Source organism: Accipiter gentilis, chromosome 28, assembly GCF_929443795.1.
Source record: "Accipiter gentilis chromosome 28, bAccGen1.1, whole genome shotgun sequence".
Taxonomy (NCBI): domain Eukaryota; kingdom Metazoa; phylum Chordata; class Aves; order Accipitriformes; family Accipitridae; genus Astur; species Astur gentilis.
In genome coordinates this window covers 9,579,738-9,597,955 of record NC_064907.1, presented here as the reverse complement: position 1 = coordinate 9,597,955, position 18,218 = coordinate 9,579,738, and the positions used below count along the sequence as shown (strand labels likewise).

At 36.5% G+C, this 18,218-nt stretch overlaps 1 protein-coding gene across 4 annotated transcripts in view; it reads left to right on the top strand.

Annotated features, from left to right (window-relative positions):
* The window catches only part of RYR2 (ryanodine receptor 2), a 452,105-nt gene that overhangs the window by 328,357 nt on the left and 105,530 nt on the right, over nucleotides 1–18,218 (top strand). For all 4 annotated transcript variants that reach the window (XM_049830593.1, XM_049830592.1, XM_049830591.1 and 1 more), the window contains exons 54-61: nucleotides 411–500; nucleotides 1,639–1,776; nucleotides 4,068–4,145; nucleotides 7,134–7,209; nucleotides 10,395–10,521; nucleotides 13,727–13,842; nucleotides 15,378–15,442; nucleotides 17,504–17,625. In XM_049830593.1, coding sequence (XP_049686550.1) covers nucleotides 411–500; nucleotides 1,639–1,776; nucleotides 4,068–4,145; nucleotides 7,134–7,209; nucleotides 10,395–10,521; nucleotides 13,727–13,842; nucleotides 15,378–15,442; nucleotides 17,504–17,625 — 812 coding nt within the window. The remainder of the gene's footprint in view (nucleotides 1–410; nucleotides 501–1,638; nucleotides 1,777–4,067; nucleotides 4,146–7,133; nucleotides 7,210–10,394; nucleotides 10,522–13,726; nucleotides 13,843–15,377; nucleotides 15,443–17,503; nucleotides 17,626–18,218) is intronic.

Sequence of the window (18,218 nt, the reverse complement as noted above, 5' to 3'; positions counted from 1 at the left end):
TAAATATACTTGCTAGTTGTTTAAGAGGTTTATTGACTTGAAATTTCAATTTTTTAACCAGAAAACCTCTTTAGGGTTTTTATTCCTTTGTGCAGTTTGTGTGTCCAGTACTAAAAACAGTTCTTCAACTGTAGCACAGTATTCTGCTCTATATAAATATTTAAAAGAAAAATATATTGAAATGTTAGCTTTGTGTAATCATTAATTTTCAAAAAGATTGCATGCTACATAATTTATTTCATTATGTGTAGATAATATAAATTTTGGTTGAGAAAATAGTAGAAAGGAAATTTTAAGAGAACAGCTCTGCAGAAGCATTGTTCGGTTCCTTTGTACCAATAAAAATAGGATTTTTCATAATTTTTTTGCTTCTCCCCATTTTTTTCCTCTCTTATTATTACTGTTTTCAGTTTGCCAATGGATGGACATATGGTGAAACATATTCTGAATCTGCAAAAGTGCAACCATTAATGAAACAATATAAGTTACTGTCTGAAAAGGTAAGGAATTTGTTCATTCTTGATCCAGGGTGATCAAAAGGTTGCTTCATTCACTGTGAAAATATCGGCTTGTGTTTGCATCACTTTAAAAATTTATTTGGAGTATGTCACCTGATGTGTGATTGTTGCTTTCCTCAAAATCTCAAAAAGAGATAGAAGAGTTTTATTGTACAATAAATAGGCCACTCAACCTATTTTCTCTCATGTCTGAATTTACGTGGCATAACTTATGGTGAAACTGAGGTGTCATGTTGCCAGTATATTTTTACAGTAAGGTCATACAGGAATGCCTACTTGCTTAGTGAAGACTTAGGTTTAGGCTTTGTCTGGTCTGCAGCAGAGGGCCATGAAGATGATTAGAAGGCTGGAGAACTTGATAAATGAAGCAAGGCTCATGGGACTGGGTTTGTTCAGCTTAAAGAAGAGAAAGCTGACAGGGATATAATCTCAGTTTCCCAGTACCTAAATGCTAGTTGTAGAGAAGATGGATATGTTCTCTTCACAGGAATGCAGTGACAGGACAAGAGGCAATGGGTGTAAGCTGCTTCAGCAGAAATGCTTTCTGGAAATCCTTCTTATCTTGACAACTTAAAACATTGGAATACGTTGTCCAGAGAAGTGGTGGGATCACCCGCACTGCAAATATTCAAGGCGTGACATGGCAAGCCCTAGAGAACCTAATGTTAATAACCACTGATAGCCCAATTAGGTTAGCTTATCTGACCTCACAGAATGTTGAGCCAGATGATGTCCAGAGGTCCATTCCATCACAGACTTTTTTTATGAGTCTATGATTTTTTTTTTGTTGTTTCATGTAGCAGACAAAACACTATATTACTCCAGGTAATTACTGCTCCAAACTTTGAGTTCATATCTGAGCGTGCCATTAACATGGTTGTCCCTGTGATCAGCAGCTTCCTGCAGGGCCAGAATTTTCTGCCCACCTCTAAAATAATAAATAATTTTTTTAATATCTTATATGATTTATTTGCTTCTTTGCAGTATCCCTGGGCCATAAGGGCTGATTTCAGTACATTTCTTTGCATCTCAATATAACCAGGCAAAAGCCCAATAGTTATTTTTTGCTCTGTACAGGTACATAATAAACAAGGCAATTATTGCATGTGCATTCTTCCAGGAGAAAGAAATTTATCGATGGCCAATCAAAGAATCGCTGAAAACTATGCTGGCATGGGGATGGCGAATTGAAAGAACACGGGAGGGAGATTCCATGGCACTGTATAATCGGACACGTCGCATATCTCAAACCAGTCAAGTAAGCCATTTTATTAAAAACTTTTTTTAAAATAGGACATGCGAAATCTGCTCTCCAATCTTTGATTTTACAAGTGGTGAAATAAGCCTGTAGCATAAAAATATGTGAAAGCATTTTTTTTACAAGCAATTGTACAACTCTGAAGATTGGTGTGGTTCTCTATTCACTGAAGCTGGAACTTTCTTTCCCTTTTCCAAAGTAATAAATTAATAAACATTTTCAAAAAAATTGTACAAAACTGAAATAGGAATGTATTTGCTCACTTGGTTTAAAGTTAAGTACATTATTTAAGAGAATTATTTACATCAGGAGGTGATTATGCATTAATATTGAGTACTAATATCATTTTAGTCAGCTGTTTTTTGAATTTGGTGGCTATTTATGCCTTTAAGCATGTAAAGAAATAAATAAAGGTATGTATATAAATTATTTTTATTTCTATTTTTAAGAAAAATTAATACAAACATCAATGTTAATGCACCATAAAGTTTACATCTATAGACAGCCAAAATTCTGAATTTTTGTTTTTCCTTTAGAATAGCCCTCTCAAATCAAAATGTTGTTAAGGATAAAATGGGGAAATACTGACACTGTATTCTCTTAGAGCTCCATATACTTTGCAATTAAACTGGGGAGGGGAAAAAATCTCTTTCTCACTCACCCAAACACACATGGAGTCAAACCAATGGGGGGAAATAAAATGGAGGGGTAAAAATCTTTCTCTCTTCTCTCCACTCAGCTCTGCACTATTTACAGGTGTGAGTGGTGATACACCTGTGAAAAATGAGCAGTTGAACCTGCCACTCCACTCTATAATAGACACTAATAAGTGTATATCAAGTGATTTGATTTAGCACTTGGGCTAAACTACACATTATAGTTTGCACACTCTGTCTTCCAAAATTCTTGACTTCCAAATGTACCGACTTTTGGGTGTTTATAATACTAGCCCCAAAGACTATACTGACAGACATATTCGTATATACTTATATATATATATATAAAAGAAGCTTATATATATATTTATATCTTATATATATACTTATATATATATATATATAAGAAGCTCATTAGAATGAATAGCTTTACGGCTGAGATTCAAATTATATGAACATACAAAACCAGCTTTTGTAGCTAAGTTACAGTCTTCCCTTACTGTAATGAAATTTTATAGCTTTTCTAGAAGAGTTTCTGAAGCCTAAAATATTTCTGTTTTTCAGAGTACACTATTATATTAATACTCAATCTGTGTTTAAAATGTGTTGTGCTGTCATCATATATATGTACAAAATCGCATTTTCCTGCATTTAGCTGAGAAATTTTAAGCATATTTAATCAGTACCTTCATGTTAAAGTAACAATGCTTGCATTGTTTGCTTTAGAAAACAATACTTTATCAGTATTTATTTACTGTGTACTGCATGTACATCCTTTGTGGTATTCTCTATTAAAAATACCTGCCTTTTGAAAGGAGGCCTTTGAACTTCTAGGCCTTATACATGCTCATATACATGCATAAGAAAATAATATCAGACATAGAAACAAAATTCTGGACACTATTCTTTCTAAAAGATATACCTGTGAGGGACATGTATCTTTTACAGCAGAATCCCTAGAGGAGAGCCCAGCAATGCCTCTTTTCTAGCCACATTTCTTACATCAGTGGGTTACCATCCAGGGAACCTCCACCATTGTTTATCCTTCTTCAAACATTTGTGTCAATGTACAATGAGCAAACCTGTGACAAATTTATGCAGTAGGAAGAAAGGAAGACAAAATGGTGATATTTTCTAAGTGGGGAGGAGGGACTGAAGCAAAAAGATATGTATTCAGTATATTCTATTCCTACATGTATAAATAGCGTTGAAAAACCAAATTGAAAATCTGATTTTTGCCTGAATTCACCTTAAACTAGATTGTCTGAAATTTAGCCTGCTGAGAAAAAAAATCTCTAGAAAATGCAGAGATTTAATCATAACTTTAGTACAGCATTATCCACAATGAGTTCAAGTCTTAAACAAGTTCACATGAAATTTGCATTTGAATGAGGGGATTTGTGTCTGATGGCTGTCTGTCTTTGGGAACAAAATATGTAGACCTTTGCCTAAATCGCCTTTAATTTTACCACCCTTGGTGTATTTTTCGTTGGGCTACATAAGTTCCCTTTGCTCTCTAGAGATATACAAGTGACTTTTTTCCTTAAGTTCTTTCATTACTTTCAATGTCTTGTTAATGGTAACTTCATATCAAATGCTTGTATAACTCCACTGTTTTGCACGTTTGTCATTCAGATCTCTGTAGATACAGCCCATGGTTACACTCCTCGAGCGATTGACATGAGCAATGTCACCCTCTCCAGAGACTTACATGTAAGTCAGAAAGACTTAATATGCCTACCCTGTTTTTACAATTTTTTTTTCTTTTCTTCTAGTTTATTTTAAACAAATTTGGTGCCTTATGTTACTTCCTTTGATATGCTTTGATTTTGGTTTGGGATTGTTTTGTGGTTTTTTTTTCTTTTCTTTTTTTTTTTTTTTCTTTTTTTCATCATTGCTCTTTTATCCTTTGTCGCTTTAAAAAACATGGTTCATGTTGAAAAGCGTCAAAGTTTATTTTAGTCCTGGATTGATTTTCCCAGGTCTCTTTGTGAACATCTGTCATTTTTGAAGAGAATCCTGTTTAGAAGAGCTTGCACCATCAGCTTTTTTCTGTTTATCATTCATTTCTCCACTGTCTTCCCAAAACATTTCGTCATTGCTTTTTTTTTCTAAACTGAAGAAATAAGAATCAGGACCCATTGTTACAACAAATATTATGAGAATAGAGAATGAAGAAGTTGGGGGTAGGATTTTTGACAGATCTATCCATGGATTGCTGGTATTTGGGACAATATTTTTTTAAGCAATAAACAAACAATGTTTCTGTCTTTAGAAAGTTAGGGTTTTTTTCATGGTGTTTGATGGAGTATGGTGCTAGTTTTTACAGTCTACTAATTTACTGTGAGTATGGTTACAGAATTATGTAGACACACACTAGATATAGTTTTAAATTAGCATGAGTATTTGTACCAGTCTAGTGATGGCAACATGGTGTTCAAAGCTGCCTGCAAAAAAACTTCTGAAGCACAGGATTAAGTTTCCCCATACTGAGCTCTGTCATAGTGCAGTGAAACAAGCAGCAGCAGTAAGGAATTGGCTAACTGTACAGTATATACTATACTGTGCCTCTGATGAAATTCTCACACTGGATTTCACCTCCTTGATTCCTATCTTGTCATTTCCAGTTTTATATTTCTAACCATTGTATATTGCTGACTAGCTTTACAATAACAAGAATTTGCTGCCAATTAACTATCGTACTTGCGTTAAAACATTCAACAGATAGCTGATTATTCCAAAGAGTTAATAAAACTGATAATTGAAAAACACTACTTCTATCATTACACTCTTATCTTAAAATAATGCAACAGCTTCATTATAATTACATCATTTAACATTTGTATAGACTCAGCATAGTCAAAAGACTGTGCGGACTTTAATACTCAGGAAACAGCTCTTTATGTGAACATCATCATAGTATTACGATGCAGTAAACCAAAACCAGACAAAAGTAACCATCCTGTCACAAACCACAAAAGAAATGGCATTAGAACTTCTATTACTCCCTTGTTTACTCTTTTATGCTATACCCTCAAACATTTGTCACTAATTTTTTTTTTTGCTCTCTAGCCCTCAGCGATAAAGCAGAGCTGGATGGCTTTATGATTAATTTGTCCTCAATTATGAAGAGAGGTCTTCTTTGAAACCAGCTTCAAAATCTGTTATGTAAAAGCTAAGCAAATTCAATTAAAATGCAATTTCAGGTATTAATTGTCCTGATACTGTCGTTCAGGAAATATCCAAACATGTTAGATATTAATGAGTTCTGAGCTTTAAAAATGAACTGTGTGTAATTTTGATTTTTTTTTTACTGTTTAGTATCTTTAAAGTTAGAATTCAGGGTTAGATTCCTCAATCTTGTTTTAAATTACTGGGAAGAGTTAGCTGGTTTGAACAAAGTTGTTGGTTTGATTTGTTTTTTAACTAGAACGTAAGAATTGGTGCTTTAATGTTTACATCATCCTGTGCATATACTGTGCTAGCAGGGTCATGATCGTGTCTAAAACTGTCAGTCTGGGAAATGCTTCACATTTTGGTCTTGAGTGGTCACATCTTGGCTCCATGAGTAGCTAGGTCTTGCTTTGAGACCATCTTCATAGCACCCTGCTTTCCAAGGAAAGAAAACCCAGACTACACTATGTTCTTCCAAGGTCCTAATCTGGATTATCAAAACACCAGGACCAGAGTGCGCATGATAGAAGGCATCTACCATACAGGAGAGATATGTGTAATAATGTATCCACTGGAGAAAAGTTTATGAAACAGATTGTCCTATAGACAAACAAGATATGGCTGACAAGTTTCAAGTTGTTATCTGAATTCATGAGTATTTTCCCAAATCACGAAGTTGATATTCAGAAATACTGGTTACTCAAAACCCTTATTGAAGATGAGAGGAATATTTCTGTAGGTCTATGAAAGAAGTGAAAAGTGAAATCTACAGAAAATTCCACCACTGCATACAACTAGAGTGTATACAATTAGGAGGACAGGAGAGGTGGGTTTAAAAAGTTATTCCATGTTGAAATAGTAGTTCCTACTAGTTAGAGACTGGAGAGCTTGTCTGTGTTTTGCTTAGTTTGGGGTCTAGCTTCTAGTTCACCAGTCTGAAAGAGTTTGTTTCACAGGAAGAATTTACTTACCTATTGTGCACACTGGAGAATAATTTCATGCTGAATAAAAAACTGTGGCTGCATCTATGGAGTCTCTGGTAAAATGGTTGGTGCTTTTGACAGTGTGCTCATACAAATGAGTATGCACCTGGACCAGGGTTTATAGTCAGTCTGCCACAGCCAGCAGGAACAATCTTGATTTAGTCCTCCAGCTTGCTGGTTTTGTTTCCCTTACCACAGCCTTCAGGGGGTTCTTGCTGGCATTGTTTTGAGAATCAAGTCCCTGTCTGACACCCCAGTACTCTTTCCAGACTACTCCTCTTTGTGATTCCTCCTTTTTCAAATTAACAGTTTTCTCTTCAGCTCTAGGTTCCTAATTCCTATACGTATACCCATACTACCCAAATTCTATATTATAGTTTTTCAATAAAAACTCTTGTTTTCAGCAAACCATTACAGTGTGATTGTATTGAGCCTCCCAGAGAACAAAACTTGTTATTTTATATCAACCAGAAAATTGTCCTAATTGTCCTTCATGGGGGTTAATTGTTGCAACACATACCACTAAATTCTCTATTTTCCTAAGGCTATGGCCGAGATGATGGCTGAAAACTACCATAACATATGGGCAAAGAAAAAGAAAATGGAGCTTGAAGCAAAAGGTAATATTAACTATAAGTATTTACAGTATTTTAAGATCTCTATGATTAGCTTAGGTCATGTATTGGAGAAAACAGATTGGGGGAAAAAAAAAAGGAACAGCAAATTTAAAGTGACAAAGAAACAACAAAGTATCTATTCTTAATTAAATATTTTGTGATTTTTGTGCCTGGAAGTTTTTGATAGTACTGAGTGTACCAATTAAAATATATCAAACAAAGCTTGTAAATATATTAATACATTTTCTTCTAGCATTAATCTTTCAGACTATTGCCCAGTGGGCTCTGATTTCATTTGAATTACTTCTTTTTTGGCAAGTAGATCTGAAAGGGTGTTTACTAAGAACTGTACATATGATATATTGAATTGACAAGTGGATAAACTGTCCTGGTTTCACCTGGGATAGAGTTAACTGTCTTCCTAGTAGCTGGTCCAGTGCTGTGTTTTGAGTTCAGTATGAGAAGAATGTTGATAACACACTGATGTTTTCAGTTGTTGCTCAGTAGTGTCTAGTCTAAAGTCAAGGATTTTTCAGCTTCTCATGCCCAGCCAGTGAGAAAGCTGGAGGGGCACAAGAAGTTGGCACAGGACACAGCCAGGGCACCTGACCCAAACTGGCCAACGGTGTATTCCATACCATGGGACGTCACATCTAGTATAGGAACTGGGGGGAGTGGGCCGGGAGGATCGCTGCTCGGGGACTAACTGGGTGTTGGTCGGTGGGTGGTGAGCAATTGCACTGCACATCATTTGTACATTCCAATCCTTTTATTACTACTGTTGTCATTTTATTAGTGTTATCATTATCATTATTAGTTCCTTCTTTTCTGTTCTATTAAACCGTTCTTATCTCAACCCACGAGTTTTACTTCTTTTCCCGATTTTCTCCCTCATCCCACTGGATGGGGGAGGAGTGAGTGAGCGGCTGTGTGGTGCTTAGTTGCTGGCTGGGGTTAAACCACGACATAAACCTAGAGCAGATTCTTGATTCCACATAAAAAATGCATGTGCTCCATGGTCTCTGCTTACCTAAATGACAAATTTAGTCATATATTGTGTAATATAATGTTTTTCCTCTGTGTTAAAATAAATTCTTTATTTGTGTTAAAGCTAAGTTTTTTTCTGCAGATAACATTATTGTTGCACAAGGAGGACACAATATTTGGAGAAACCACAAGTTCTCATTTGCAGATGACTGAAGCTAGGGTTTTTTCTTATCCGAAGGTGTCAAGTCTAATTGTATGAACCAAACCTGGCCTTTTTTTTTTTTTTTTTCCCCCCATTGTATGCTTGCCTTTTTTATTAGCTCTAAGCTTCCAGCAAAAGTACAGTAGCTAAGGTTTTGTGAAAAATTAAAGTTCAACCCGGAAGTGCCTTTGATAAATCACTATGAATTTCTATGCCTTTAATTGTATTTCTCCTTAATACAGCTTCTATTTTGATTTTTATAGCCTTTTTTTTAAAACTTTCTTCAGGATAAGTAGCCACAGGATGGGCTAAGTCTGGGAAATTGTAGGCTACAGGAAGACTAGATATTTAAATGGATCAACTGAATTTGGCAGCTTTGAAAGCAGATTTTTGCCTCTGAGCAGCACTTCAATGAGAACACTATAATATTTGTAGTGTTGTGCAAAGGAGCATAGTACTGAGAAGGCTAGAGGAGGCGATAGTCAACGAAGGAGAGGCTTCTAATGGAGAGTTTCTTCGTGTGAAAAGTACATGTATTTGTCAGCTGAGCAAAACCTGCTCAGAGTGTAGGGTTTTTCCTCCAGTATACACGTATGGTAGTCTTGAAATATTTTTTTATACATGTGTCAAGAACAGGACATTAAGGCAGACTTCAGATGCAGAATACTCCTATTTTTCATTTAAGGCTTTTCACTTACTCAAGTATGTTAGCCACCTGAAAATCGCCAGTGTCATTCCCCTTCATTGAACACTTTTCATATATTAATTGTAACTGAATAATCTATTATTGTCTTAATGATTTCCATAGATAGGGCATGTATGCTTACTATGCTTATATACATTTTTGTATGTCTGTCTTCAGCTGTAATAAGGTGGAATTAGATCACATTTGTGATACTAGAATAAAACCCAATCATCCCAATGTTAAAGGCTGTACTTCCTAAAAAAACCTAAACCAAACAAAAAATACCCCATCAGACTTGCCTACTAGTTTACCATTTTGCATGTACTTAAACAGATGGAAGATTTTAGAATATGTGGCTTACAAAACCACCTAAGGATATGTCTCCAATGTTTTCTGGAGGGAGTTTGTTCCTTTTTTTTTTTTAATATTATTACTGGAGACTTGCTGTAGTATTTTTTCTGAGATAAGTCTGATCATTACCCTTACAATTTCCTGGGGTTTTGTAGTAATTATCATAGGAATTTATTGTGTTCTGCTATATGATGGTGATTTTATCAGGTGAAATCCTAAGAATGTTGCTTTTTATGCATATATTTATATTAATAAGTGCAACTTTATTTTTCTGCCAAATTAACTACCTGCGTTCAGACAGGTATCAATACATCAGTTATTTGTAAGCAATGCAAATGCAGTTTATTCTGTTTACCTCTCTGTTTTGGCAGCATTTTTTTGATCAGATTGGACAGTTGTCTGAACCACATTTGAATAATGTACTCTAATTTTCTGTCTTTAATTTATTACTGTAAAGTAGAACTGTATCACTTCAATACATTTTTAGATACGCGTATATCTTGCTAAACTCCGCGAACCCTTTTTGCTGTCATCAGAATGTTTAAAAGCAGGACTCTGTTTGTATAAGTTTATATATATATTTTTATATCCTGGTTTTCTTATGAAATGATGTTATTTATTGAAATACTTTCAGTTGCATTAAATGAAATTGTAATTATAATACATGTTCGTAACATTTAAGCACTTCTTTCTTCTTTAAGAGTTTTTGCTTTAGGTTCAACATATTTACTTTGTACTTGCAGCAGTTGTGGCTGCAAACATAATTCTGACACCATCGTCTAAAGTTTCTATCTGAGTATTTTTTAGGTTTGCATAAAGAAACAGAAAAGTGCATTTATTTTTTTATTTACTAGATTTTACTGTAATGTACTATGTATTATTATGACGGTGCTTTTACCTGTTGGGATTTACCATGTCAACAGATAACTCTAACTGCTTTTTAATTCTCTTGATTTTCCATAGTAGGAGGAGGCAACCATCCTCTTCTTGTTCCTTATGATACACTCACAGCCAAAGAAAAAGCCAAGGACAGAGAAAAAGCACAGGACATTCTGAAATTTCTACAGATTAATGGATATGTTGTCTCCAGGTAATTTTCTGTTCACTATTAGTGTCACAGAAGGTTTTTAATACTCCTCAGTAGCCTCTATTATTATTGTTGTTGTTATTATTATTAAAAGAAAAAAATATGGTTATTTTTAGGTTTTAGTACCTGGGAGTAAGGACAAGCTCCTTCATATAGAACATTGTTAGGAAGAAATGGATTACGGAAGTAGTAGCAGGGTTTTTGGAATGCACAGGCAGAGTTCTCCAGAATGTCTGTGTGTCTTCTGCCTCTCCTCTCAATTTGTAGTGTTATTAAAATATTTTAAAAGTGAAAAGTGATGATATTAATTTTTTTAACTATTCACAGTGTAAATGTAATAATAGTGAAAAAATGTAGTAATCAACAGAACATTCTTAATTCAGTACATATACATGCTGTTCTCTGCAGAATAACATGCATAGTTCCTTTTGGTTTTAATATGACATATTTACCTGCTAAATGCAGCATGGATAAAATTTTAATTAAATTGGAGGCTTGTCTGCCTCATCAGCATGGCTTAGGAAATGTGAGTCACTAGGAGAGGCTGAAAGCATATCTGAGATTTGTAGGACTTGAATGTTAGTAAGTGAACGAAACAGTCACAGAGATGGATTTAACTAATCATTGTGAATTCATTAGCCTTGCACATCTACTTAAAATCTGCCTACTTCCTTTCTTTTATATCACATACGAAATCTAGCCCATTTATAGAGTCCCACAGCTAATCTAATAATTCTAGGTAAAATCTTTAAGGATAGCTGGAGTAATTCAATTTACTTCCCTTCAGTGGAGTAGGATGTGCAAAGAAGGATGTCAGTCAGCAAAGGTTTCTCTTCTAATCCCCTGTCAAAATGACAAAAGACTCCTCAGCTGTATTCAAGGTTACATGTTCCTTTTTGACTAATCCTTTCTATTTCTGTCTCACTTAAACACAAGCGAGAAGTGGCTTTTGGTTTTTGGAGGAGTAGAAAGCTAAGAGGGATGGTAAAATAATTACTAACTTGGACACACCCATCATCTAGTAAATAGTTTCTGCCGCATCTGCATCCAACTGTGCTAGTCAAATGCAGGTCTTCCTATCAAGTTAAACTCAATGTACCTGCTGCTCCCATGACCACTGCACTGTCTAACAAACAAGCATCTGATTCATGGTTTTCTTTGGTCTGCTTACCACTTGACTTTCTGCCACGTATGCTTTGCACACATTTCTTTCCAGTCTTTTATTTGACGGTGACCATTCTGGTCTAGTGCACCCTCAAGCAGGCCGGGCTTAGGGAAGATAAAAACACTTGCCCCCAGCCAAAACCAGCACACAAGCACATGGCACTGAGGCACATGGCCTGTGACCCATGGTCCCACTCCAGCTGCTGGCGCTGAGCCCCTCACTCACCTTACTGACACTGCCTCCCCACATTAGCTGTTCTTTGGGACACACAGCATTGCCACCCCAGTGGCTGGCAACTGGGACACCCACTTGCTACAGTTGCAGACACCACAGACGAGGGGTGCCTTACCCCACTGCCACTGTCTGACTCCAATTGCTAGCACCAAATCCACTCACGGCAGTCCGCTGCAGTAGCTGGCACTCTGGGCTCAAAGTCTGTAGGACCCGTAGAGACATTCCCAAAAGCTATGGCCTCTCCAACTACTGATGCTGGGGCCCTCATTCACTCCTGTTGCTGGCACCACAGGCCTGGGGGCACCTACACCCCAAGCTGACTCCAGTTGCTGGCCCAGTATCCACTCACACTGGTTTTGCCAGTAGCTGGCACTTATTCCTTGCAACACACACATACACATGGGATAGTGAGTGAGATTAAAGAAAGAGATAGTTAAGAATGTATTTCCTAAGAAGATAGGACAGATTCCAGTGGTGAGGAGCAGGGCTCAGTCAGACAATTGTATTGACAGATGAGGGTTTAGATGTGACTGCCCTTTTTATACCACTTTTTGTCTTTTCTCCCCTTTGGTCTTCTTTGATCCTCCTTCCCTGCACATTCCATCCGTAGTTTGTGTACTGCCACTGACCTGCCTTGAATATTCCAATTCCTCATGTTCTTCATGTCCCCTCCTCTTAGAAGTTGCAAAATCCAGGTGGCCCTCTCCAAAGCTGTGCCTGAAGTTTCTTAATGACCCATTAATTAGTAACTGGAGACTTTTTGTCTCCAGCATTGTCCCTTTTATCCCTTGTCTACCAGGTTAGTGTTTCTATGTGTTCTTCTTTATGGCTTCCCTGTTATAACACTTTTGCATTGAGAAGGTCCTTGATCAGATAATCTCAATGAAGCAGACACTATTGTACCCTTACAAGTGCCAGCTGACAAAGCTATTTTAGTTCCAGAATCTCTTTTTCTGGAACTGAACCCTACCATCAGCAATGTTCTAATTTAAAGCAGAAAAATGCACTACACAGGCAGTTAACGTTGAGTAGGTATACTTTTTTAACTTGCAGAATAACTGAGTACTGATGTGCTTGGTGCCTCTGACAGTGGGGTGACTGACTGTGTTGCTGGTTAAGCATAGCTTCCTCATGTGCTGTCATTAAAGTCCTGATCCTGCAGAATCAAGGCTTATGTCATTGGCAACTTGTTGCTAGCAGACATCAGCCCACTTCATAGAACCACTCTCTGCAGATTCATACTTGTTGAAAGAAGACACTTTTTTGGTATCAGACTGGTAACTGTGATGGAACATACTGGAAAAGATAAACTGCAATTCCATCACTTTGTTTTGGTTTTCCCCTGATTTTTCACAAATGCTACATAGCTATTCAAAGTTCTTCTATTACAAACAGACTTTCAGGGAAAAGTTATGATGAGGGAGATGAGATTTACTTCTGGTTTGATTGTTTAAGTCAAAGTACTTTGGCAGTTTCAAAACTCTCTCACCCAAGAGTCAGTCCCTGGAGGCAAATATAAGACAGTAATGCCTTACAAGTAAGGGAAAGAAATTAACACAGTACTGGATTAATCTGATTGACTGGTCTCATTTTTCTGTAACCTTCTATTTGGGAAATCTGAGTTGTATCTTAACAAATTGCTCAAAACCTAAATAAGCATAAGAGTACTGTTTACTTCAAACACAGAACAATTCTTATGTTAATAAGCAGTTAGTCATTACTAGAGAAAATGTCATCACACTACATGGAGAGGTAAGACCACTTCAAGTCCTTCTGCATGTGTGAAAATTGACTTGCTTCTTTTTACAGAGGACTTAAGGACCTGGAATTGGACACACCTTCCATTGAGAAACGCTTTGCCTACAGTTTCCTTCAGCAACTTATAAGATATGTCGATGAAGCCCATCAGTACATTCTGGAGTTTGGTATAGTACTCCTTGTGCATTTTCTTAAGAGTTATTAACTAGGATGTTTGATATTATAAGAACAACTAGAAAATTTCAAAAAAATGACACATTCTTGGACTAGGAGTTTTCCCTCTAGTTTCCTATAGTTGAAGATAATGATGAATTTTAGAAAGTTATGTAGTTTCCATGTTCATTCCAGTTTCCCATTTTCGTTTATCAGATGAAAACTGTTCAGCCAAAATTTATAATGACTTTTGTTCTTTGAAAAAGAAAACTAGCTGCTTCCTTGTATTTATGCGCAAATTGATAATCTCTCACATGTATACATTAATATTTACTATTCACAGGTAATCCCTTTTTCACTGAGCAAGTTAAACCAGTCATTTATACCATTCTGAAATCTTCTCTGGAGGAGGGAGTAGAGAAACCTCTTTAACAAACTCCCACAACAGGAGTGTTCTTTCACAAACACCCAGCATGTGCTTTGTCAACAGTGTTATGACCAAAAGGATTTAACTTGTTCTGCTTTTGTTAAAGATAAAAAAAATAAAAGTTTGGTAACCCAATTCAGCTTCTTACATGAGCAAGAAAAGCCAAAAAACCTGGCCAGAAGCAGCTTCCGTGTGACCATGGGAGTTGCAAGACCATGTAACATATACCATGCCTCATGTCTAGGCACAGGTGCTGTAATTGACTGTATTAATGGCAGGAACAGCAGGGAGTTTGAATAAATCAATGATCATCCAAAAGCCTATCTAGTTTTAAAGTAGAAATTATAAAATTTATGAATTATTTTATGCTATGGTTACTTACAGTAGCAAGAGTCTGGCCTTGATAACTTATTGGGTTACTTCTGCTAATGCCTGATTATCGTGGCTTCATTCTACTTAATTATATAGATTTGGCATAACTGCAGCAATTATAATGAATAAATACTGAAACACTAGAAACACTGGTGGAACAAATAGCATTCATGTCCCTCAGTGGATTAGTGAAAAGAAGATAATAAATAAAGGATAAATAGTCTGGGAGCTGTACCAGATTATGTCTGTAAAGAGTATTTTTGTAGTAATGGGGGAAGTGAAACAATTTTAATTTCAGTTGGGTAGTTCTAACCATTAATTTTGTTCTTCAGATAAAGTCCGCAAGTAAGTAGTAAAAATTTGGTAATTCTGTTTCTCCTGGGAACAACTGGAGAAAGGTGTTCCATTAGAATCTGAGTTCAAGCTTCCAGATCATCGCTGATAACTGAAAAATACAAACATAGGACCAGATTTTCATCTCACGAAAATATACATATCTCTTTGGACTATGAGATGTCTATGCTTTTATGAAGATTTGAGTAGTTATTCTTTATACATTTTATTTACTGTAACTTTTCTCTTGAGGTAGTCATAAAACTCCACTTCAACTAGTGTGTATACTGTTTGTGGTATCTTAAATCTACGTCTAAAGACAACCAGTATTATTTGTTTATAGTGTATACTTTCGAAGAAAAATGCAGACTGTAATTAGGATATATGACAGTGAGCTTAATTTTCTTCTCTCTGCAGATGGTGGCAGCAGAGGCAAAGGAGAGCACTTCCCATATGAGCAAGAAATCAAGTTTTTTGCCAAAGTACAGTATATCTTTACTTATTCTTTGTTCACTTAGTAAGTAGTTGAAGTGAGAAAGTATTTGTTAGTGAACATGATTATTGTTGTTACAGTTGCACTTTTCTGTGTTAAATCCATTATTTTATTAATTAAAAACAGTAGTAATAAAAATAGCTTGAAACTACTGTAGGATGAAGTACAGATGTGAAAAAAATTAGAGGACTATATTCTTATTCTCATTATTTCCTTGCTCCATGATATGCAACTACTCATATAATGCTATTCATAACCTCCTTACATTTTCTGTTTACTGGCTTAGTCTAATTCTGATGATTGTTCTCTTTTACAGTCTTCAGGCAGATAAATGTGAACAATAATTATTGGAATTAATACAGCTGTGTATCTGTCAGTGTCACCTTCCTTGTTTCTTTCCTTGTTTTAAAACCATGCTGATGTCTCCATCATGGAATCACAGAATGGCTGAGGTTGGAAGGGCCTGGAGGTCATCTAACTTCACTGCTCAAGCAGGGTCACCTAGAGCTGGTTGCCCAGAACCATGTCCAGACAGCTTTTGAGTATCTCCAAGGGTGGAGACTCCACAGTCTTTCTAGTCAACCTGTGCCAGTGCTCAGTCACCCTCACAGTAAAAGAGTGTTTCCTGATGGTCAGAGGGAACCTCCTGTGTTTCATTTTGTGCCCATTGCCTCTGGTCCTGTCATGGGGCACTACTGGGAAGAGCCTGGCTCCATCTTTACACCCTCATATCAGATATTTATACAAATTGATGAGATCCTCCCTGAGCCTTCTCTTCTCCAGGCTAAAGAGTCCCAGCTCCCTCGATCCCTCCTCATTTGAAAGATCCTCTAGTTCCTTCATCATCTCCATGGCCCTTCACTGGACTCTCTCTCCAGTCTGTCCATGTTTCTCTTGTACTGAGGAGCCCGGAACCAGACATAGCACTTCAGGTGTGGCCTCTCCAGTGCTGAGTAGAGAGGAAGAATCACCTCCCTGGGCCTGCTGACAGTGCTCTGTCTAATGCAACCCAAGATGCTGTTGGCCGCCTTTGCAGTGAGGGTGCATTGTTGGCTCATGGGCAGTTTGCTGTCCACTGAAACCCCCTGGTCCTTCTCTGCAAAGCTGCTTTCCAGCTGGTGAGATTATTCCTCCCTAGGTGCAGGACTTTTCACTTCCCCTTGGTGAAAGTCATGATATTCCTGTCAGACCAATTCTCTTTTTTGTGTTGAGGTTTTAAACATTATAAATTTTATAAATTAAGAAAATCTGCTTATGCCTTTCACACGTAAAAGCTTGTATGGTGTTTGCATATTTGAAGTGCCTTTTGAATTCATTAGTGAAGAAGCAAAGGTAGCTGTTTGCAGCATTTTCTGACCCTGATATCATTGCAGTAAATTGTAATCTTGATACTGTGAAGTCCTTCCATGTGGTACTATTTGCCGAGTTCATTGACTCAGAAGCTAGCATTCCACCTTCTTTTGACCCATGCTCCAAAAAGGAAGCAATTTCCGATTTTCTTATTAGCTGTTTATTTTGGATGTCCTGCTGGCTGACACCTGCAATGGGCACTGAGTGATGGTCACCACATGAAGTAAACAGGAAAACTTCTGTGGACAAGCCCTTAATGAATGACAATGTTTTGGGAGTTTTGTTTGATAGCATCTAGAATTAAGTGCCTTTAGTGTGCTGACAGTTGTAGGTGAATTTTTCTTAAACCTACCTTAAAAGGAATGAACAGCAAAAGTTGTGTCTGGGTATGTGGTACAGGAAAAATCTTAAATTGTGAGATAAAATGAAATTATACTTTCTGCTTTGTACTCCTCCTAAAAACCCCACATATCAAGTCCCAGAGGTAATCTAAAACATTTTCTGCTGCCTTTTCTGGTGACATTTTAAGTTCCTTGAATACGAAATAAATTCAAAGAGAAGTAGACATTAAAGTACATAGAGATTTTAAAACAGAAAACATATTTGAAATCTCCTGCATTTAGTTGTGACTTACAAAAAGTAATACAGAACATAGTAAAGAAAGCCCTGAGGTAACCACTTCTTTCTGATGTGATTTCAGGTTGTGCTCCCTTTGATTGATCAGTATTTTAAAAATCATCGCCTGTATTTCTTATCTGCAGCAAGTAGGCCTCTGAGCAGTGGAGGCCATGCCTCTAATAAAGAGAAAGAAATGGTGACAAGGTAAAACTCAAAATAATATTAATGTATGTGCATATGTGTGTTTTTCTTTAAACAGCAGCAGTTGATTGTGGGGAAGTGAGAAGTGGGAGGCAGAGAAATATTTTAATGAACATGCAAATTAAACTTTTTTCACTTTCTTTTCCTGTTAGGAAAATTCATTGTATGAAATGAAAAGAGGAGTACAGAGTTATGATTATATGCTGTTTTAAAGGTAGTGGTGAAGATTTTAGCATGCAGGGAATTTAAATTTAGCATTATGCGTGACAGTACATCAGTTGCACAATCTCTGGCACAGGCTATACAATTGTGTATCAGTTTTCACGGTTGGAAATATGTATATACTGAAATCATTATTCTTTCATAATTTTGTGGTAGATTTAAAAGCCAGACTTATTTATAACTGAGTTTCAGTAAGTATCATTATTACTGTCCACCATAAAAAGTAAAAATGAGAGAGTTGTATTCTTTCTGCTTTTTGGTTTTCTAAATAGTAATAACTTTAGTAATATGACAGAAATATCCACTTGATCCTCTAAGATAAGTTTTCACTTAATTTCACTTCTGATTGAATTGAAACCCGTATTTCCCATTTA